The sequence below is a fragment of the Theropithecus gelada genome, chromosome 11 (assembly GCF_003255815.1).
Source record: "Theropithecus gelada isolate Dixy chromosome 11, Tgel_1.0, whole genome shotgun sequence".
Taxonomy (NCBI): domain Eukaryota; kingdom Metazoa; phylum Chordata; class Mammalia; order Primates; family Cercopithecidae; genus Theropithecus; species Theropithecus gelada.
In genome coordinates this window covers 69,329,192-69,351,323 of record NC_037679.1, presented here as the reverse complement: position 1 = coordinate 69,351,323, position 22,132 = coordinate 69,329,192, and the positions used below count along the sequence as shown (strand labels likewise).

The window sequence follows — 22,132 nt, the reverse complement described above, 5'->3', positions numbered from 1 at the left end:
GGGTAATAACCAAAGCTTCACCACTATGAGATCTGTGCACATAGCAAATTTATTAATAAATTCTAAAAAATCTGCCTAACCTTCCAAAAAAAATGTGGCTTTGGTGGTACTGAAAACTGCAAAAAAGGCCTGGATGTCTGCAGCATGAAGGAGCAACGTAAGATGAAATCATAGAAGAAAGCAGGAGGTACACACACACAATGAAAGTTTATCAGGTCAGAGAATTTTGTATTTTAAGTGCAATGGGAAAGTCCCTTAAGGGTTTTTCAGCAGATGAATAAATAACACAACCTTTAAGAAACCACTCTGGCACTTGTGTGGAGAATGGACTGGAGGAAGACAACAAAGGAAGCCAGAGCCTAGTTAGGAGATGATGACAGCTGCGGTGTGAGATGATGGCTAGACTAGTGTGCTGACTAAGGAAACAGTTCACGAACTTGGGTGTGTTCTGGAGACAGAATCAGTGGTCTTACGGACAAATCAGAGGATAAGAGAGGGGGAAAAAATATCAAGATGACTTCCAAGTTTCTCAGTTAACTAGGTTAGAGTGTCTTACAAGAGACGGGAAGGACTGGCAAGAACCAGGATTCAGAGATACAGAGAAATCAAAGTCACCAATTGAAGAGAAGTTGGCTTTTGTTTGTTTCTTCAAAAAGGATGGTGCTTTGAGGTATCACGGTTATGGTTTCCTCTGAAGCTGTCTACCATTGCCATCTACTGATGCTAACTGAGGATAATGGCTTTGGGGGTAATTTCTCTAAGTCTTCAAGTAGACTCAACACACTAAAATAGCCCAACAAGGCAAAGCGTAGTGGCTCACACCTATAAATCCCAGAACTCTTGGAGGCCAAGGCAGGAGGATCACTTGAGGCCAGGAGTTTGAGAACAGTCTAAGCATCATAGATAGACCCTGTCTCTATTTTTAAAAAAAAATTAAACAAGAAGCAGCTGAAGAAATGGTAAGCATAAAATCAAACAGAATCTCATACACATATTTAGGTGATGTCATCTACAACCTCCCCCACCACATATATTTGTGGAAAAACAATCTCCTTTCCAATGTTTCCTTCTACAGGTAGTAGAGTACCATCACACCCAGTCACGTAAACTAGAAATCTTGTCAGTATCTTTGATTTACATACTCTCCTATCTATTCAGTTACCAAAATTTGTTGTTTTGAGCCAGGCACAGTGGCTCACACCTGTAATTACAACACTTTGGAAGGCCAAGGCAGGAGGATTGCTTGAGCCCAGAAGTTCAAGCCCAGCCTGGGCAACAAAGCAAGACCCCATCTTTACTTAAAAAAAAAAAAAAAAAAAAAAAAAAGGCCAGGCGCAGTGGCTCACACCTGTAATCCCAGCACTTTGGGAGGCCGAGACAGGAGGATCACAAGGTCAGGAGATCGAGACCATCCTGGCTGACACGGTGAAACCCCGTCTCTACTAAAAATACAAAAAAATAGCTGGGCGTGGTGGTGGGCACCTGTAGTTCCAGCTACTTGAGAGGCTGAGGTAGGAGAATGGCATAAATCTGGGAGGCAGAGCTTGCAGTGAGCCAAGATGGTGCCACTGTACTCCAGCCTGGGCAATAGTGCGAGACTCCGTCTCAAAAAAAAACGCTGGGCATGGTGTCATGTGTCTGTATTACCAGCCACTCAGGAGGCTGAGGCAGGAGGACCCCTGAAACCAAGGAGTTTGAGGTTGCCGTGATCACACTACTCCACTCTAGCCTGGACAAGAGAGCAAGCCCCTGTTTCCAAGTTAAAAAAAAAAAAAAGAGAGAGAGAGAGACAGAAAGAAAGAAAACAGGGAGGACAGAAAGAGGGAGGGGAGGGAGAGGAGGGAAAGGAGGGGAAGAAGTGGAGGGAAGGAAGGGAAGGAGGGAGGGAGGAAGGAACTGCTTTAGGCAGGGCGTGGTGGCTCACTCCTGTAATCCCAGCACTTTGGGAGGCTGAGGCGGGCAGACCACCTGAGGTCAGGAGTTAGAGACTAGCCTGATCAACATGGAGAAACCCCGTATTTACTAAAAATACAAAATTAGCTGGGCATAGTGGCGCATGCCTGTAATCCCAGCTACTTGGGAGGCTGAGGCAGGACTGCCTGAGCCCAGGAGTTTGAGAGACCAGCATGAGTAACATGGCAAGACCCATCTCTACAAAAAAATACAAAACTTAGCCAGGTGTGTGGTGGCTCATGCCTGTGATCCCAGTTATTCAGGAGACTGAGGTGGGAGAATCACTTGAGCCCAGGAGGTCAATGCTGCAAAGAGCCGTGATGGTGCCACTGCACTCCAGCCTGGGCAACGAGAGCAAAACTCCATCTCAAAACAAAACAAAAAAATCTGCTGCTTTGTAACTAAGTCAGAGGCTTACTTTTTGAACTACTCATGACCAGAATTCTGTACCCAGTGGAGATTCAGAGTTAATATTCTAGGTTGAGACCTAACAAAAACTTTTTTAAAAAGAGTGCCCCCAGATGATTCTGATGTGCACTCCTGCTTAAGAGCCACTATTCGTGAACTCAAAAATCTTTCATTATTCTTAATGTTACTGTCCTCATTATCTCTTGCCTAGACTACTAAAATAGCCTCCCTGTATCTCCAGCCTTCCCCATTCTGACCTATTTTCTTCATCACTATCAGAATTCCCTAACTCAAATATTTTTTGTTATTAAAAAAAATGTGGGCCAGGCGCAGTGGGCTCACGCCTGTAATCCCAGCACTTTGGGAGGCTGAGGCAGGACTGCCTGAGCCCAGGAGTTTGAGATACCAGCCTGGGCAACATGGCAAGACCCGTCTCTACAAAAAAATACAAATCTTAGCCAGGTGCGTGGTGGCTCATGCCTGTGATCCGTTATTCAGGAGGATGAGGTGGGAGAATCACTTGAGCCGAGGAGGTCAACGCTGCAGTGAGCTGTGATGGTGCCATTGCACTCCAGCCTGGGTGACAGAGTGAGACCCTGTCTTCCCCTCATCAAAAAAAAGTGACAACTGGTAAATTCTGAACAAGATCTTACGTACTATTGTATCAACTTCCTAATTCTGATAATCATACTGAGGTTATATAAGAGAACATCCTTGATGTTATAAAACAAATGTTATTTAGGAGTAAAGGGGCATCATGTCTGCAATATACCCTCCAACAGTTCATACGAAAATGTGTGTACACAGAGTGAAAGAATAATACACCTGTGATAAAATGTTAACATTTGTGTCAAAACAGAAAATTTTGTGCTTTGAGATGGAGTCTGGCTCTGTCGCCCAGGTTGAAATGAAATGGTGCGATCTCAGCTCACTGCAACCTCTGCCTCCTGGGTTTAAGCAATTCTCCTCCTCAGCCTCCCGAGTAGCTGGGACTATAGGCGGGAGCCACCACGCCCAGCTGATTTCTGTATTTTTAGTAGAGATGGGGTTTCACCACTTTGGCCAGGATGGTTTTGATCTCCTGACCTCATGATCCACCTGCCTCAGCCTCCCAAAGTGCTGGGATTACAGGTGTGAGCCACCGTGCCCAGTCAAAACAGGAAGTTTTAAAAAATCCAATAGCCAAGACACTTCATTCTGAGTTGTACTTTTCTTAACACTATACTTAAGGAAGGTGTTAAATCATTTACACACACCATTTACACACAAATACTACACAGTCCCAAATAATCTATTTACTGGCATATATGTAACAGTATCCTTTTATTCTGGAAGAACAACAAAAATTTCTGGATGAGAGAATATGACAAGGCAATTTCCTTTCAGAGGCCAAAGTTGTAGAGCATGGGTTAAGGGATGCAGCTCTTTGAATTCTTTTCATTAAAATGAGTAAGACGATAAAAGACAAAGCACACCCTTCCCAAGTCAGTATAAAAGCATTACTATGAGATAATTCACAAATAGCAACAAAGTAAATAGTATACTTAACTCAGAAAGGTATGAAAAGCCAGATAATCTGAATAATAGTAAGTAATGACTCTCTAAGTGAAACAGCCAAAACGAGCAACCCACCTAGACTACTCTGGTTGGTCCCAGGGGTGCTGTGATTTTGGACTGTCAGAAATATGACTGCTGGGCACACCTGTAATCCCAGCACTTTGGGACACCAAGGCAGGATCACTTGAGCTCAGGAGTTTGAGACTAGCCTGAGCAACATGGCAAAACCCCCCCTCTACAAAAAATATAAAAATTAGCTGAGTGTGGTGGCATGCACCTGTGGTCCCAGCTATTTGGGGGGCAAAGTGGGAGGATTGCTTGAGCTTGGGAGGTAGAGGTTGCAGTTGAGTTGAGATCATGCCACTGCACTCCAGCCTGGGTAACACAGAGAGACTCCCATCTCAAAAAATAAAAAAATAAAAAAACAACAGCACTAATCTAGAGCAGTGAGGATACTGACCCCTTAGAGGTCTGTGGAGAGTTCTGGACTCACAGTGAATTCATGGACTCTTTGAAGCTGATCTCTGGAATTCAGGCAGAGACTCCTGGTTCAGGGTAACACATAAGTATTTTTAAGCATATCTTTTTTTTTTTTTTGAGATGGAGTCTCACTCTGTCATCAAGCTGAAGTGCAGTGACGCAATCTCGGCTCACTGCAACCTCTGCCTGTCGGGTTCAAGCGATTCTTCCTGCCGCAGCCTCACAAGTGGTTGGGACTACAAGCATGCGCCACCATGCCCGACTAATTTTTGCATTTTTAGTACAGACGGGGTTTCACGTTGACCAGGGTGTCTCAATCTATTGACCTCGTGATCTGCCTGCCTCGGCAACCCAAAGTGCTGGGATTACAGACGTGAGCTACCACGCTGGGCCAAGCATAGCTTTTAGAGTCTAGAAATTACCCTTGACCATGAACTCAATTAGATAGTTGTAGGTATGACTTAACATTTGTGCCAAGAACCAAAATAGGAAAAACAGTGTCGTCATTAGCCAGTATTCTAACAAATTGCTCACTATAATTAATTGTCAAATCAACATTAGGTTTTACCTCTCTAGCACTTATGTTCTACCATGTATTTAAACAAGTAGAATTCAAAATACCTTGTTTAAAAATAAAAACCAAAAGCCTTACCAATGACAGGAAGGGAGGTGCTAAAACACTTCAAAATAATTTTAGAGAATGCAGGATTTGTATGAATGGCACTAAAATGTGTTAATTGATACATGAAAACAATTATTTTAAATATAATTATGAGCCTTGAGAAAAAGACTACATTCGGAAATACAATCTAGAATAAAAGAAAAATGACCAACTCAACTCACCAGCAATTTCTACAATATCACCAGGAACTATGTCTTTAGCTTTAATCCGCTGTACACTCTTTCTGTCCTGTCGATACACTTTGCCCATTTCGGGCTCATATTCCTTAAGGGCTTCAATGGCATTTTCAGCATTTCTTTCCTGTATAAAAGAAAACAGAATAGTAGTAAAGACCTGCCTGACACTGCAATTATTTCTAACCCAAGGAATAAAATTTTAGAGGTCTCATCTTTAAAAAAAAAAAAAAAAGTGAAAAAAAAAGAAGCCCACTAGTAACATTTGCACTAAACAATTCACATCTACGGCAACAGACACAAGGACACTTATTATTTTGTATTAAAAACGAAACGTAAGTACACTCAATTAAGGTAAGGGGATAAAACAACGAAGAAAAGCAATTATAGACTCTGCTGTCCCTAAGACTGTAAAACACAGCTTTCACCTTTAGCCAAATCCCCCTGCCATTTAAAATGAATTCTGTCTCATGAGAAGCAGTACAGCCTAACAGTCTGGGCTCGGGAGGCTGAGGCAGAAGAATCGCTTGAATCCGAGAGGCAGAGGCTGCAGTGAGACGAGATCCTACCACTGCACTCCAGCCTGGGCAACAGAGCAAGACTCTGTCAAAAACAAAAAACAAAAAAACAAAAAACCACCCAACTCTGGGATAAGCTGCCTGGGTTCAATACAGGCTCTTAGCAGTTACATTACTGTATAGAGGTTACACAACACACAAGTTTACTTTCTATAAAATGACAACACTAACAGCTCCTACCTCAAGGTTTGTGAGGATAAGAAGTCATATGTAACATGCTTAGATTGTGTTTGGGCACACAGTAAATGCTATGAGTGATGAATCTCTCTCACAAATTCTAAGAACTATCCCTCCAGTTGTAAACACCAATGAATGGCTGAACTCTCATCAGAGCACTGCCAGTCACAAGTTATATATTTCTCATGACATCATATATGAACTATCAACCATTAGTAGTCACCGTAATTTTCTTCCCGATTTCAAAATGGAAGTTGTAGAATCAAACCAGCCTAAAGAAAATCAAACGACACAAAGATGAAAGCTGGTAACACGTGTACCTCGGTTTTGATGTATATACCCCTGAAAAAGTATTAAAAAACCTTAAATTTGGGAAATTCAATCAATCTCAAATCAGACATTCTTACTCTTCAAGATCATGTTGGGCAGAATTTAACTGGACTGCTCAAGGTTAAACAAATATCCCATGAGCACTGTATTTTGCATATGCTTAAATTATGAGCTGAGCACAGTAGCTCATGCCTGTAATCCCAGCACTTTTGAAAGGCAGAGGTAAGAGGATCGCTTGAGCCCAAGAGTTCCAGACCAGCCTGGGCTGAACGTAACGAGACAGTGCCTCTACGAAAAATGCAAAAATTATCCTGGTGTGGTGCCATGCACCTGTAGTCCCAGCTGCTCAGGAGGCTGAGGTGGGAGGAGGATCTCTAAGCCTGAGACAGAGATTTCAGTGAGCTGCGATCATGACACTGCACTCCAGCCTTGGCAAGAGTGAAGCTGTCTTGGGGGGGAAAAAAAGATAAATTATCTCTGACTCTGAGGACAAAGATGACAATTACAATCAATGAAAAGGCCGGGCACGGTGACTCACGCCTATAATCCTAGCACTTTGGGAGGCTGAGGTGGGAGGATCGCCTGAGGTTGGAAGTGCGAGACCAGCCTGGCCAACATGGTGAAACCCTGTCTCTACTAAAAATACAAAAAATTAACCAGGCGTGGTGGTACGCGCCTGTAATCCCAGCTACGTGGGAGAATCTCTTTAGTCTGGGAGGCGGAAGCTGCAGTGAGCTGAGATTGTGCCACTGCACTCCAGCCTGGATGACAGAGCGAGACTCCGTCTTAAAAAAAAAGAAAGAAAGCCTTCCTTGATGACACTGGTCAGAAAAAAAATAACATGCCCCCCATACTACCTTATACTGTCATAATTTTCCTTACTTTCAGAAGGCCAGAACCCTCTATTGCTGCTCATACCATTCAGTATATTAAAGACTTAAGAATGTTCTTTTTCTAAAAACTCAAATCTTTTTTTTCTGAGACAGAGTCTAGCTCTGTCGCCCAGGCTGGAGTGCAGTGGCACGATCTCGGCTCACAGCAAACTCCGTCCCCTAGGTTCAAGCCCTGCCTCAGCCTCCCAAGTAGCTGGGGGCTCATGCTACCACACCCAGCTAACTTTCTGTATTTTTAGTAGAGATGGGATTCGCCATGTTGGCCAGGCTGGTCTCGACCTCCTGACCTCAAGTGATCCACCCCTCAGCTTCCCAAACTGCTGATACTACAGGCATGAGCCACCAGGCCCTGACCAAATATAATTTTTTTTCAGAAAAACATGAGAAGGCAGGGCGCGGTGACTCACACCTGAAATTCCGGCACTTTGGGAGGCCGAGGCGGGTGGATCACAAGGTCAAGAGATCGAGACCATCCTGGCTAACATGGTGAAACCCGTCTCTACTAAAAATAAAAAAAAGGCAGGCGTGGTGGCTCACGCCTGTAATCTCAGCACTTTGGGAGGCCGAGGCAGGCGGATCACGAGGTCGGGAGATCCAGACCATCCTGGCTAACACAGTGAAACCCCGTCTCTATTAAAAATACAAAAAATTAGCTGGGTCTGGTGGCGGGTGCCTGTAATCCCAGCTACTTGGGAGGCTGAGGCAGGAGAATGGCGTGAACCCGGGAGGTAGAGCTTGCAGTGAGCCAAGATCACACCACTGCACTCCAGCCTGGGTGACAGAGAGAGACTATGTCTCAAAAAAAAAAAAAAAAAAAAAAAAAAGCCAGGCGTGGTGGCAGGCACCTATAATCCCAGTTACTCGGGAAGCTGAGGCAGCAGAATTGCTCAAACCCAGGAGACGGAGGTTGCAGTGAGCCAGTATCACACCACTGCACTCCAGCCTGGGCAATAGAGGGAGACTCCATCTCAAAAACAAACAAACAAAAAAAACAAAAAAAAAGAGAGAGAAGAATATAGCACAATTATAAATTTCTAAGTAGGCCATCTTTCTATGAGTCTACCACATAAAGATCGTTAACATTTATTAGTAAAGATTAGAAGTTTACAATTTCAACAGGACTAAGTATGTTTATAAGATGTGTCGGGCATGGTGGCTCACGCATGTAATCCCAGCACTCTGGGAGGCCAAGGCGGGAGGAATAATCAACTGAGGTCAGGAGTTTGAGACCAGTCTGACCAATACAATGAAACCCCGTCTCTATTAAAAATACAAAAATTAGCTGGGCATGGTGGCACACGCCTATAATCCCAGCTACTCGGGAGGGTGAGACAGGAGGATCACTTGAATCCGGGAGGTGGAGGTTGCAGTGAGACTGCACCACTGCACTACAGCCTGGGCAACAAGAGTGAAAGTCGGTCAAAAAAAAAAAGGCCGGGCGTGGTGGCTCACGCCTGTAATCCTAACACTTTGGGAGGCCGAGGTGGGTGGATCATCTGGTCAGGAGTTCGAGACTAGCCTAACCAACATGGTGAAACTACTTAAAATACAAAAATTAGCTGGCGTGGTGTCGGGCGCCTGTAATTCCAGCTATTCAGGAGGCTGAGGCAGAACTGCTTGAGCCTGGGAGGCGGAGGTTGCAGTGAGCCGAGATCGTGCCATTGCACTCCTGCCTGGGCGACAGACTCCGTCTCAAAACAAAACAAAAAAAGTGTCTACTTCAGTCCTCAAAGGGGTGATTATATCCATCAAATACCTAAAAGATCAACAATTAACATGAATCTTCAGTCTCAGAGTCTGTAGTAAGCACTGAAAGGGAAACAATTTTTATAGCTAAACCTACCAAAAAACCCAAGGAGAATAAAAATGACATGGAGCTTTTAAAGTTTGTCACAGGAAGCAACTAGGAGACATAAAGATAGATACTGGTTCTCACATTCTCATTTCCTTAAGCAGCTTCTCTCACCCACTTTAATTCCTTGCTACCAAAAAGAATGAACAATTTTTTTTATGAGACACGGTGCTGCTCTGTTGCCCAGACTGGAGTGCAGTGGTATGATCACAGCTCACTGTAGCCTTGACCTCCTGGGTTCAAGCAAACCCTCCCATCTCAGCCTCCTGAGTAGCAGAGACTACAGGCCGGTGCCACCACACTTGGCGAAGAATGAGCAATCTTAACTGCAAAGTTTATATGCATAAGGTCAAACATTTGCAATTAATTAAATTAATGGGCCGGGCATGGTGGCTCACGCCTGCAATCCCACCACTTTGGGAGGCTGAGGAGGGCGGATCACTTGAGGTCAGGAGCTCAAGACCAGCCTGGCCAACATGGTGAAACCCTGTCTCTACCAAAAAATACAAGAATGAGCTGGGCGTGGTGGTGCATGCCTGTAGTCCCAGCTACTTGGGAGGCTGAGGCACAAGAACCACTTGAACCCGGGAAGCAGAGATTGCAGTGAGCCGAGACCACACCACTGCATTCCAGCCTGGGCAACAGGGTGAGACTGTGTCAGAAAATATTAATTAATTAATGGAATAAAGGGAAAATACATGTAAACTTCCCGCAGACATATTTTTACTCAATACATCAGGAAAAACAAAGATTAATACAGCCCTAATCACTTCTATAACTTATTGAAATTTTGCAGTACAGGAATTTTTGCTTACCTGCCATACACCCACAATTGCATTGGCTACTAATATGAGTAAAATTACAAAAGGTTCTACAAAGGCTGTAATTGTTTCTTCACCTTCTTCAAACCAAGCCAAAACCTAGAAGAGAAATGGCACATTAGAATTTGTGTCTTTTTAGGCTTAATGTCACTTTTTTAAAAAGTGGCTAGCACTGGCCGAGCATGGTGGCTCAGGCCTGTAATCCCAGAACATTGGGAGGCCGAGGCAGGCAGATCACCTGAGGTCAAGAGTTTCAGACCAACCTGCCCAACATGGCGAAACCCCATCTCTACTAAAAATACAAAAAATTAGCCGGGCATGGTGGTGGGTGCCTGTAATCCCACCTACTGAGGAGGCTGAGGCAAGAGAATCACTTGAACCTGGGGAGGCGGTGGTTGCAGTGAGCCAAGGTCATGCCATTGCACTCCAGCCTGGGCAACAAGAGTGAAAACGCAAAAAAAAAAAAAAAAAAAAAAAAAAAAAAAAGTGGCTAGCACTAAAGGGATTATGATAGACAAAATATTTTCTTTCTCTAGAAACAAATGGTAGCAAAATGCAATTATATAAACAACCGGCTATATCTTGTTCATAACAATTATTGGAAGTCAAGACTATACTTCAGCTGGACACAGTGGCTCACACCTGTAATCCCAACACTCTGGGAGGCTGAGGCGGGCAATCACCTAAGGTCAGGAGTTCCAGCCTGGCCAACATGGCAAAACCCCTTCTCTACTAAAAACACAAAAAAATTACCTGGGCATGGTGGTGCGTGTCAGTAATCCCAGCTACTGGGGAGGCTGAGGCAAGAGAATCACTTGTACCCAGGAGGCAGAGTTGGCAGTGAGCCAAGATCGTGCCATTGCACTCCAGCCTGGGCGACAAAGCAAGACTCGGTCTCAAAAAACAACAGAAAAAAGCTGGGTGCGGTGGTTCACCCCTGTAATCCCAGCACTTTGGGAGGCCAAAGGGGGATCCACCTGGGGTCAGGAGCTGGAGACCAGCCTGATCAACATGAAGAAACCCTATCAATACTAAAATTACAAAATTAGCGGGGTATGGTGGTGCATGCCTATAATCCCAGTTACTCAGGAGGCTGAGGCAGGAGAATCACTTGAATCCAGGAGGCAGAGGTTGCGGTGAGCCAAGATCGCACCATTGCACTCCAGCCTGGGCAACAAGAGCAAAACTCAAAAAACAAACAAACAAAACTATACTTCTTAGCTGGGCGTGGTGGCTCAAGTCTGTAATCCCAACACTTTGGGAGGCCGAGGCAAGTAGATCACCTGAGGTCAGGAGTTCAAGACCAGCCTGGCCAACAAGGTGAAACCACCTCTACTAGAAACACAAAAAATTAGCCAGGTGTGGTGGTGCACACCTGTAGACCTATCTAGTTGGGAAGTTGAGGCAGGAGAATCCCTTGAACCTGGGAGGCAAAGGTTGCAATGAGCTGAGATCGCACCACTGCACACCAGCCTGGGTGTCAGATCAAGACTCAGTCTCAAAAAAACAACTACATTTCTTAAAAATACCTTATCTTCTGATGTAATAATTCCATTTTAGAATCCAAATAAAATCTGGGGAGAGGGAATAAATTCCATTCATTTTATATGTATCTATTTAGAAAAAATAAAACTTCAATTCTTGATTAAAGCAAAAGGTGATCATCTAAGTCATGTTCATTTGGTTATTATTCATATTAAGTAATATCCATGTGACATAAATTCACAGTATAAACAACTTGATCATTGACTTAAATTTTAGAGCATATATAAACTGTTAATTCTAGGCCAGGAACAGTGGCTCATGTCTGTAATCCCAGCACTTTGGGAAGTCAAGGCAGGAGGATCGTTTCATGCCAGGAGCTTGAGACCAGCCTGGGCAACATATGAGACCCTCATCTCTATAAAAGAAACAAAAAACCAGTTAATTCCCTATTTATTTTTAGTGGTACTACTGAAGGCTGTTTCAGAACCACAAAGCTGTTGGGAGATCCGAACAGTATTTTGTAGATTATCTTCCATAAGACATCTATACAGCAACACAGCACTTCAGAGATAACTTAAGTCCAAAAATGTAACTGGTCACAGAGCACTGCCCCAAGAAAAAGGGGCAGACGATTAAACTTTTAGCTCACACAACTATAACCTTGTTAAGATTTAAAAACCACAGAGTAAGAGTCACATTGCACTTCTCAATCCAACAACTATAAACGTGGTAAAAAGAGAGAACCCACCACAATGAATACTAAGAATAAAGAATATGGTAAAGAGTGGTCTATGTGGTTAAAAATTTTAAAACCTCTTTTTGTGGAAACTTACCAATCCAGAAACAATGTTAACCATATCTAATGATTTAATCTTGGAGGTCGAATTTTTTTTTTAATTAAAAAAAATTGCTTAAAATGTTTGCATATTTCACAATAACATCTTCTTTAAAAGATCTACTTGGCCGGGCGCGGTGGCTCAAGCCTGTAATCCCAGCACTTTGGGAGGCCGAGACGGGTGGATCACAAGGTCAGGAGATCAAGACCATCCTGGCTAACACGGTGAAACCCCGTCTCTACTAAAAAATACAAAAAACTAGCCGGGCGAGGTGGCAGGCGCCTGTAGTCCCAGCTACTTGGGAGGCTGAGGCAGGAGAATGGCGTGAACCCGGGAGGTGGAGCTTGCAGTGAGCTGAGATCCGGCCACAGCACTCCAGCCTGGGTGACAGAGCGAGACTCCGTCTCAAAAAAAAAAAAAAAAAAAAAAAAAGATCTACTCAGTAAATCATGAAAGCACTCCTCCAAATGATTTATGGCAATAATGAATCCAAATGACTCATTAGAAGAAGGTAACCATGAATAAGAAATATCTGAGCAGGACAAAAAAACAAAAACAAAAACAGGAGGCACCAGGACCAACCAAGTCCTGACAGATGCCAATCACCACCGACGTCCAGTAAGCTAGGGCAAGCAGAAAAACAGAATGAGTATGATAAATGTTACTGTATGCTCTCAACAGGGCGTTCTAGTGTTAAGGCCAGGAATAATGCCAGAATGAAAACTTCTCTAGGAAGTTATAAATTTTGATAGATGCAGGATCACAGCTGCTCTGATACTAGACTTTCAAACATTTGTCAAGGAGAGCATATCAGAAATAAGAAACTTTAATTCGCTCTTGGGGGAGAAAAATCACTCAACTTGAAGAGTAACTATGACCTTTCCAAAAGGTCAGTGAGGCATTAGCAACTGTAAGATAAGCTTCACACCTTGTTAAAGTGGGTATGAATTTCCCTCTTGGCAGTAAAGCCTGGGGAACAAACTTAAAGCAATATCCCCTGTCAGCTAGAGCAAAGGGAAAGACAATAGCAAGCAGTGATGGGACTGTCAGAGCAAATCTCTGCTTTAAAATATTACAGGCCAAAATGAAGAACAAGCGTATCAGATTATGTTGGGCAGTCCTTCACAGTTCTGTTCTATTGGTAAGAAAACCTCTTGCCTTATATAAGGAGAAAGAGGACTGCTGACAAAAGAATCCACAAGACTGGGAGGGAGATGGGGTAAGAGAAAGGGGAGGAAAACTGGAAGAGTGACATTACTGAAATGCAAGATCCCTTACTGCAGTATTATAGCACTGGAGTAAGGTGAGTTCATAATTATGGTTTGCCAGAAGTTATACAAAGTATATTTATACAAGGAACTGGGAAAATGTTTCTAAAAATCTTGACAATAGGTTGAATATAAAGAATTATCTGTTTCAAGCCAGGCGCGGTGGCTCACACCTGTAATCACAGCACTTTGGGAGGCTGAGGTGGATAGATTACCTGAGGTCAGGAGTTCAAGGCAAAACCCCATCTCTACTAAAATACAAAAAATTAGCGAGGTGTTGTGGCGGACGCCTGTAATCCCAGCTACTGGGGAAGCTGAGACAGGAGAATCGCTTGAACTCGGGAGGCAGAGGTTACTGAGAGCCGAGATCACGCCATTTCTCTCCAGCCTGGCTGACAAGAGCAAAACTCCATCTCAAAGGGGGAAAAAAAAGAATTATCTGTTTCATTTGGGTGAGGTGCCTCATGCCTATAATCCCAATGTTTTGGGAAAATCTTTAGAGGCCAGGAATTGGAGACTAGCTTGAGTAACATAGCGAGACCCTATCTCTATAAAAAAAAATTTTTTTGGCCGGGCGCGGTGGCTCAAGCCTGTAATCCCAGCACTTTGGGAGGCCGAGGCAGGTGGATGACGAGGTCAGGAGATCGAGACCATCCTGGCTAACACCGTGAAACCCTGTCTCTACTAAAAATACAAAAAAATCAGCCGGGCATGGTGGCGGGCGCCTGTAGTCCCAGCTACTCGGAGGCCGAGGCAGGAGAATGGCGTAAACCCGGGAGGCGGAGCTTGCAGTGAGCCGAGATCGCGCCACTGCACTCCAGCCTGGGTGACACAGTGAGACTCCGTCTCAAAAAAAAAAAAAAAAAAAAAATTTTTTAATTAGTTGGGCATGGCAGGGCATACCTGTAAGTCCTCACTACTCAGGAAGATTGCTTGAAACCAGGAGTTTGCAGTTATAATGGGCGATGATCGTGCCACTACTACATTCCAGCCTAGGTGACAGAGTAAGACTTCGTCTCAAAAAAAAAAAAAAAAAAAAAAAAAAAAGGAGACAAACAAAGCATGATGGCTTACACCTATAGTCCCACCTATTTGGGAGGCTCAAGAATCAGGCTTCAGCCCATGTGTCTGAGGCTGCAGTGAGCTATAATCACACCACTGCATTCCTCCGCTGGGTGACAGAAGACCCTATTTCCAGGAAAATAGAAAATTTTAAGCAATGTGTAAAAAGGATTATCTGGGCTGGGTGAGGTGGCTCATGTCTGTAATCCCAGCACTTTGAGAAGCTGAGGCAGGCGGATCATCTAAGGCCAAGAGTTGGAGACCAGCCTGGTCAACATGGAGAAACTCCGTCTCTACATGGTGGCGCATGTGTGTAATCCCAGCTACTCGGGAGGCTGAGGCAGGAGAATCACTTGAACCTGAGAGGTAGAGGTTGCAGTGAGCTGAGATTGCACCACTGCACTCCAGTCTGGGTGACAGAGCGGGACTCCGTCTCAAAAAAAAGACAGCAGAAAGGTAACAAGCTTCATGAACAGCAGCAAAGAAAAGTGAAACAGAAGACCACTGCCCCATAGTTTTAGACATAAACAGTGTTCCTTCTTCCCTTTGCTTTGTGCTAAATACAATAATACCTGTCTTCTGGGACTTACATCAAACAAGTTCAGTGCTTCAAATATGCCAGTATTATTCAAGGTAACCACTTGCTAATGAACACTCAACTACTTTAAACTGCTTAAAATAGAGTAGGGATAGAGTATCCTCCAATTATTATCCACAAGATTAATCTCTGTACAGCACTGAAATACTGTACAACACTCTGTACTGCATTATACTTCTGGTAACTATAATAAAGCAATTTTTTTTTGAGATGGAGTCTCACTTTGTTGCTCAGGTTGGAGTGCAGTGGCGCAATCTCGGCTCACTGCAACCTCCGCCTCCGGGTTCAAGTGATTTTCCTGCCTCAGCCTCCTGAGTAGCTGGGACTACAGGCACCCGCCACCATGCCTGGCTAATTTTTGTATTTTTAGTACAGGCAGGGTTTCACCATGTTGGCCAGGCTGGTCTCGAACTCCTGACCTCAAATGATCCACCCACCTCGGCCTCCCAAAGCGCTGGGATTACAGGCATGAGCCACTGCACCCGGCCAAATAAAGCAAATTTTAATCCAAGGTAAAAAGCACGTTCTGCTGTAAACTGGAAGACAGTCATGATGTTGTGACTCAGATATCTATACACTGTGATAACAGGAAGAGCTCTTAGTATCATAAAAAGAAAATGAAAGAAAAAAGTGCTTAAAAAAATCATAAGCACATTTTGCTCCTAGTATTCTCAGAAACTTGTACTGTGCCTTTGGGCCCTCAAACAATTGCTCAATAAATGAAGAAATTTACATCAAGTTTTTTTTTTTTTTAAAAAGAGGAAATGGAAATTAAACATTTCAAAAAAGATACAAAGAATTACCAATAAATGTTACGATAATTTCTGGGGGGGAAACAATTCTTTCAGTCATTAATAAAATGCGAAAAAATAAAAAGTATGAATTAGAACTCATTCTCTTCTGATCCAGATATAAAGCTATGTAAAAACATTCAATGTTTGCAGGCATGAGAAAACAATCTTCTTTTAAAAAACTACTCTATTAAATCCACCTTTCAAACCATTTAAGAAAAGCTCTAAATAAACTAGTTAAACCAATCAGTAATTTGCCCTTCTTATCCCATTTTTAAAATCAAAAATTAAAAGAGAGAGAAGAAAATTAATATCACTACAAATCCAATATCAAATACTTTGAGTATTTTCTTCTGAGAAATCACAGTAAAAAGGTCTCATATATTTTCAGAAAATTCTACTGAAACAAACTCACCCAAATATTTGTGACATCAAAAGCACTAACTTAGGCTGGGCGCAGTGGCTCATGCCTGTCATCCCAGCACTTTGGAAGGCTGAGGGGGGCAGATCACCTGAGGTCAGGAGTTCGAGACCAGCCTGGCCAACAAAGGGGAATCCCTGTCTCTACTAAAAATACAAAAATTACCTGGGCATGGTGGTGGACACCTGTAATCCCAGCTACTCAGGAGGCTGAGGCAAGAGATTCACTTCAACCCAGGAGGTGGAGGTTGCAGTGAGCTGAGATTGCGCCACTGTGCTCCAGCCCGAGCAACAAGAGTGAGACTCTGTCTACGTATTTAAAAAAAAAAAAAAAAAAAAAAAAAAGAGCACTAACTCTAAAAAATAAGGTACTTTTCAAGGGGGTCTAGTAGGAAGAAAAAAGACACACACATGCAAATGGTCAAATGTAACGTAAAGGCTGAGAAGTGCCATAGCCTAGAAAGTTTTATTAGCATTTTAGGGTCAATCTAAGTAGCTGACATGGGAAATGAGGGTGGAAGGTAGAGAAACCTATGCAAGTTATTACCATATTAATTAAGACTTTATGATTTAAACAGATGGGAGTGAGACCAACATGGCCTTAATGCCTACCTCCTTCAGGTCTTTTCGCTAATGTCGCCTTCAAGGACTTCCCTGACCACCCAATTTGAAAACTGTACCCCCTTTCACATGCTCTGATAATCCGAACCCCCTTGTTTTATTTTTCTCAACAGTATTATCCTCCAGCTAGGGCTCCCTCTCCGTTTTATTCACTACTGTACCCCCAGTGTCTGTGACAGGTGCTCAATAAATATCTTAACAAAGCAGGAAGAGAGAAAAGGGCAGGCTTTCCAGTCAAGCAACCATATGATGTGTTACATTTAGAGCAAAGTTGGTAATCAAGAAGAGAATGAAAAGATAAAGTAAATGATGGCGGGGGGTCTTGAATGTCAAATTAAGCAATTTCTAATGTTCCTATGCACTGGGAGATGAAGCTTACTTCTTTCAATCCAAGTGACCGTTTCAAAAAAACACTTTGGCCAATATTACAAATTAAACTAGATCCCTACAGGTCACAAGCATAAAACATTAATGCAGCTTCCTATTTTATGCCACAGCAAAATATTACTATAGTTAACAATTTACTACTTAGATATTTGAAATAAATCACCAATATTCTTTTTAATATGAGCATGACTTGATGATGCATGATGTATATAAGAATCCCTAGTCACTTCTCCAAAAAAACCTGAATAGTCTACCATGTTTTTTCTGTTACATCAATAGGAATAAACAAACTGATATAAAAAAGAGTCAGGGCTCTTTCTTTTAAAAGATAGACTGGAGGAATGAAACACTAAAGACAATGTAGCGGCACTACCCAACCCCACATGAAGAAAATCAACACAACAGGTCTTATATCTGCAATTCCTTGATCAAACAAACCAAAGCAAATTAATTCTATAGAAGTACTCCCGAAACACTTATTCTTTTGCTATTTACCAACTCATAAAATAAAAATGTAACATAGTTCATTTCCTGAGCAGTAACTCCACAGTTACCAAAAAGGAACTCAAATTTCAACTCCAAAACATAGCTCTATAATGCTCCAAAAAGCCAAGGTCCTACCTTATTAAAAAAATTAAAGCATTTATTTAAAAACCTGCTTGAAATGCCTACAAACTAAAAGCCTCTAATTACTTCAAAGTAAAAAACAAACAAAACCCACACACATCATTAATTTAAAATGCTAATATAAAATCAAACTGGCCACTCAAGAGAGAGACCCAATGCAACCTCAATAGTAACACCAGTAGCGTGGTTTCCTATACTGCTTCAACTTGTAACACACAGAATTCAATAAAACTGTATTTTGCTTCTGGCTCGTATATGTCAGCTGATTAACTTCTAAGAAGTTCCCAATGACCTTATCGGATCCCATTATTTAACTGCCAACGCTATTTCAGAATTATGTACCCAGTTAAATACAAATCTTACACTACCTCCAAATGTATCATTTATTTTGCCCCATGACAATGTATTGATAAACTACAGTTAATCAAACAGCTCTACTCATTTCCCTTAATTGGTAAAACAGCAGCCATTTTCTGGGGGAACATTTTTTAATCAAGGAGAAACAGATTATGTCAGAGGTACACTGTGATTGACTCACAATGCTGAATGGTTTGCTATGTAAGTCCCCATTTTAATCAATGAAAACCACAGAAAAGGTTCTTGGGGACTGAATTATTAATGGCTACACACCACTTGGCTAATATGGCATAATACAGTCTCACAGCAGGATTTACATAAAAATTATTCCAAAAATTTATTTCCTGCTGCCACTATCTACTTAAAAGATGGGTATAAATTTAATCTTTTCCTCATCTGAACTAGATAAATGCCCACTGCTTTATTTTGTTCTCAAAATAGCCCTCTATGGTATGGTTGTCACAAAGACTGAGGCTGATCCCTGGGACCTGCATATACAAGTATGTACAAAACCGAAACCGTGAAGTTTTGTCAATTTTGTTTTAACTAGAAAGAAGTACTACACTGGGTGAATTTCACTTATTGTGGTTTTTGTAATACTGTAATTCAAGAATAAAAGGCATCTCATGCTACTAGGATTAGGAACATCTGTGTCCTATTCATGATTATTTTTAGGAAAACTACCAAGCAGTCTACTGCCCAAGGAAAAAAAATGCAACAAAAAATTAATACCGAACATTTAAAAAAAAGTTAAAAACCTAGAAATATACTTGCCACCCCAACACCTTTTTTCTGCTGTAGTTCTTTGCATTTCACTAGTTTCTTAGCAACCGTATAGCACTCAAGTGGGTAAGCACACACAGAACAAGAAAAAACACCATGCTGGTTTTTTTCCTTTAAGATCTAAAACCAACTGTACTAAACCTTGTTCTTCCAACCTAAGAATCACTTAAGACAGGGGTCCAATTTAGATAAATATACCACCCTAAAGGTCAGTGACCAAATTTGGTCAACAAGGGTGCCATCACAGCCGTCATCATTCTTGTCACCGTCAGGAACAACTGTCACCTTGCCATTACCAGGAAGGGAAAGCAACTGGAATATTCCTTTTGTAAGTTCTATTTACAGACTACAAAGAGTCCATCATCATCTTAGTATGATCTTACAACACGGTAACAATGGAAGAACCCAAAACATTAAAGGCTTCCCAGTGAAGAACTTTTTGATATTAAAAGCTGATAAACCACAAGAATTTGTAAGACCATGCCACACTCTGGGACAACTCCTAATTGCATTATAAATGTCAGGCATCTATTTTCTGAATATCAATGGCTTCAAGTGTTTTGTTCGTAATTTTAAAATGCCCAGATTGTTTTTAAACATGGAGACACAGCTTGTAACTCCCAATATGTTTTCACCCAATGGACACCATTTGTTTTCTGATTTATCTATGGAATACTTTCATCTTTCTGGGGGAAAGAAAATAAATTTTTTCATACTTACAAAAGATATACATGCTGCCAGTAATAAAATCCTAACTAGCAAGTCTTCAAACTGCTCAATCACAAGTTCCAGCAAGGTTTTTCCTGTAAGAAACAAACACATGTGTTGTAGCTGTCATCTTACCATCAGCACACCAAGAGAGGGAAAAAAAAATGTTAAGATTACCTTCTTCAGCCGGTAACTCTGTAGAATGTAGAAATTCGCCAGGCAATGTGTCAAGAGGGAGGTTAAAAAAAAAGAGAGAGACATTTTAGCACTCCGTCTTTCTAAAAAGAACTGCTACAATTCTAAGCATCAGTATCTTCAAAACACAGACCTAGCTATAGGAATATCCAATTTTTTTTTAGCAGAAGGTATACTACAAAGATATCTCAAGAAAGCATGCACTCTTTGTAATCAATGGCCTGAGGTCTAGCCCTAAGCGTGAAATCACTTAGGGCTCCTGAACCGAGGAGTGGTTTCAGCGATGTCATCACTTCTGCCAGATGTGTAACTCTGGGTAGGACAAGAACGGTCAGAGGCTTTCCAACGACCTCGACGCCTCATAAATCGGCAGGGGACGAGAAAACGTCTTGCCGGGCTCAACCCAGCTGCAGGAGCCTCGTCCCTCCCTCCACCGGGGCCGGCTGCTGCTGGAGAGAAGCCTCCGAGCCTTGCGCGCCGAGAAGATCCAGGGCCCGAGACGCGAGGAGGTCCAAGGGAGGCGAGGCGAGGCGAGGCGAGACCCGCAGCCCCTTTCTCCCCTGCGGGGCCGCCGCGCCGGCCCGACCCTCCGCCCGCAGCCGTCGGCGGGCGCGGAGCCGAAGCCCACGAGGTGGAGCCCGGTCAGCCATCTTCCCTGGCTCTCCGGGCCGCGCCGGGCCCCTGTAGCCGAACGCCCGGCACCTACCGTTGGAGCCCCATCTCTCCTTGAGCTTCTTGACCTGCTCCAGGCTCAGCCCCGTACTCTCGTTGACGCCGAAGTGGCCCAGCACCTCCTCCACCGTCTTTGTGTGCGCGTTCTCCATGGCTTCGGAGGCCCGGCCGGCCTCGCCTCCCGTCCCCGCGGCCTCCTCGCCTCCGCCTCGCACTCCGGCCGCGGGCTCGTGCCACCCCGGGAGCCCAGGCGCGGACGGGCGCTCCCCTCCTCCTCCTGCGGCCGCTTCCGCCTAGCCGGGCGCTGAATCACCCCGCGCCCCCTCCCCCAGACAACCGCCCCTCGCGCGGCCCCGAGCTCCGCAGGGCGGGTGGGGGGCTTCTGACCCTCCCTCCCCTCGCAGAAGGGAGGGCCTCCCTCGCCCTCAGCCGCCCGCGGGGAGCGCAGGCCGCGGCCCCTGAGCCCCCTCCCCGTTCTCTTGAGGCGATCAGAGGCCCCGCCCGGGCCGGAGGAGGGGGCGCCCGGCCGACCTCCGAGGGCGGAACGCGGCAAGGGAGGCGAGCCGGCGGGGCGGTGCGCGCCGCGCTCGACCGGGTCCCTCAGCTCCGCACGCACGACAGCGGCGGAGGAAACTGCGGCGAAGGAGAAGGAGGTGGCGTCGGGGACGGCTCCGCGGCGGCTGCTCTAATAGCATTTATCGGCCGCTGCCTCCCCTCTCGCCGCCGCCGCGGCATGTGGACGCCGCTCATTGGCCGAGAGCGCCCAGCGCGGCGCGGGCGGCGCGGCCCCGCCCCCTCCCCCCGGCTCCCTCCCCCCGGCTCCCTCCTCCCGCGCGCTTGGCGCCCACGCTGCCGCGCAGGCCCCGCCCCCTCCCGCGCACCGCCCCTAGGAACCCGGATCGAGGCCGCGCGCGCCGCGGTCCCGGGGTTGGCGGAGGGGAAACCGGGGTCCCTCCTAGCTGCGTGCGGTTCTCTGGCCCACCCACCTGCGGACGCAGGGTGGGGCGCTCACAGTGCGCTCGCTGCTCTGGGGCCGGTGGGCGGATGGTTGGAAGGCGAGGCCGAGGAGCTTGGAGCGCGGTCCACGCGGGGCGTCCTCGAGGCGCGCTCGGGCTGGTGTCCTTGGCTCGCCTCCTCGCCCTCGGTCGCCCGGGCTGTGCTCTGCATCCTAATCTGTCTCCTTCGGAGCCCCCCTCAGGAACCAAGGGGAGGAATTCCGCAGTTCCCTTCCCACACAACCCAAATCCTTCATCTGTCTCCTCGGGAACACCGCATCCCACACCCCCTGCCGCCAGCTCCTTCGCACGCCAGCCCCGATTCTACCCCAGCGGGTTCTGGGCCCTGACGAGGGAACCCCCCTCGCGGGGGGGGGAGGGAGAAGAGTTGATTTTATTATTAATAGCTCACGCAGCGCTTGA

General features: G+C 44.6%; 1 protein-coding gene across 2 annotated transcripts in view; it reads right to left on the bottom strand.

Moving 5' to 3' along the window:
* Positions 1-21,424, bottom strand: part of ATP2A2 (ATPase sarcoplasmic/endoplasmic reticulum Ca2+ transporting 2) — a 70,758-nt gene extending 49,334 nt beyond the window's left edge. For both annotated transcript variants that reach the window (XM_025400813.1, XM_025400814.1), the window contains exons 1-5: positions 20,749-21,424; positions 20,025-20,042; positions 19,860-19,942; positions 9,899-10,003; positions 5,242-5,380 (exon numbers count right to left, since the gene is read on the bottom strand). In XM_025400813.1, the coding sequence (XP_025256598.1) occupies positions 5,242-5,380; positions 9,899-10,003; positions 19,860-19,942; positions 20,025-20,042; positions 20,749-20,866 (463 nt within the window). In that variant the 5' untranslated portion in view covers positions 20,867-21,424. The remainder of the gene's footprint in view (positions 1-5,241; positions 5,381-9,898; positions 10,004-19,859; positions 19,943-20,024; positions 20,043-20,748) is intronic.
* Between the last annotated feature and the right edge of the window lie 708 nt (positions 21,425-22,132).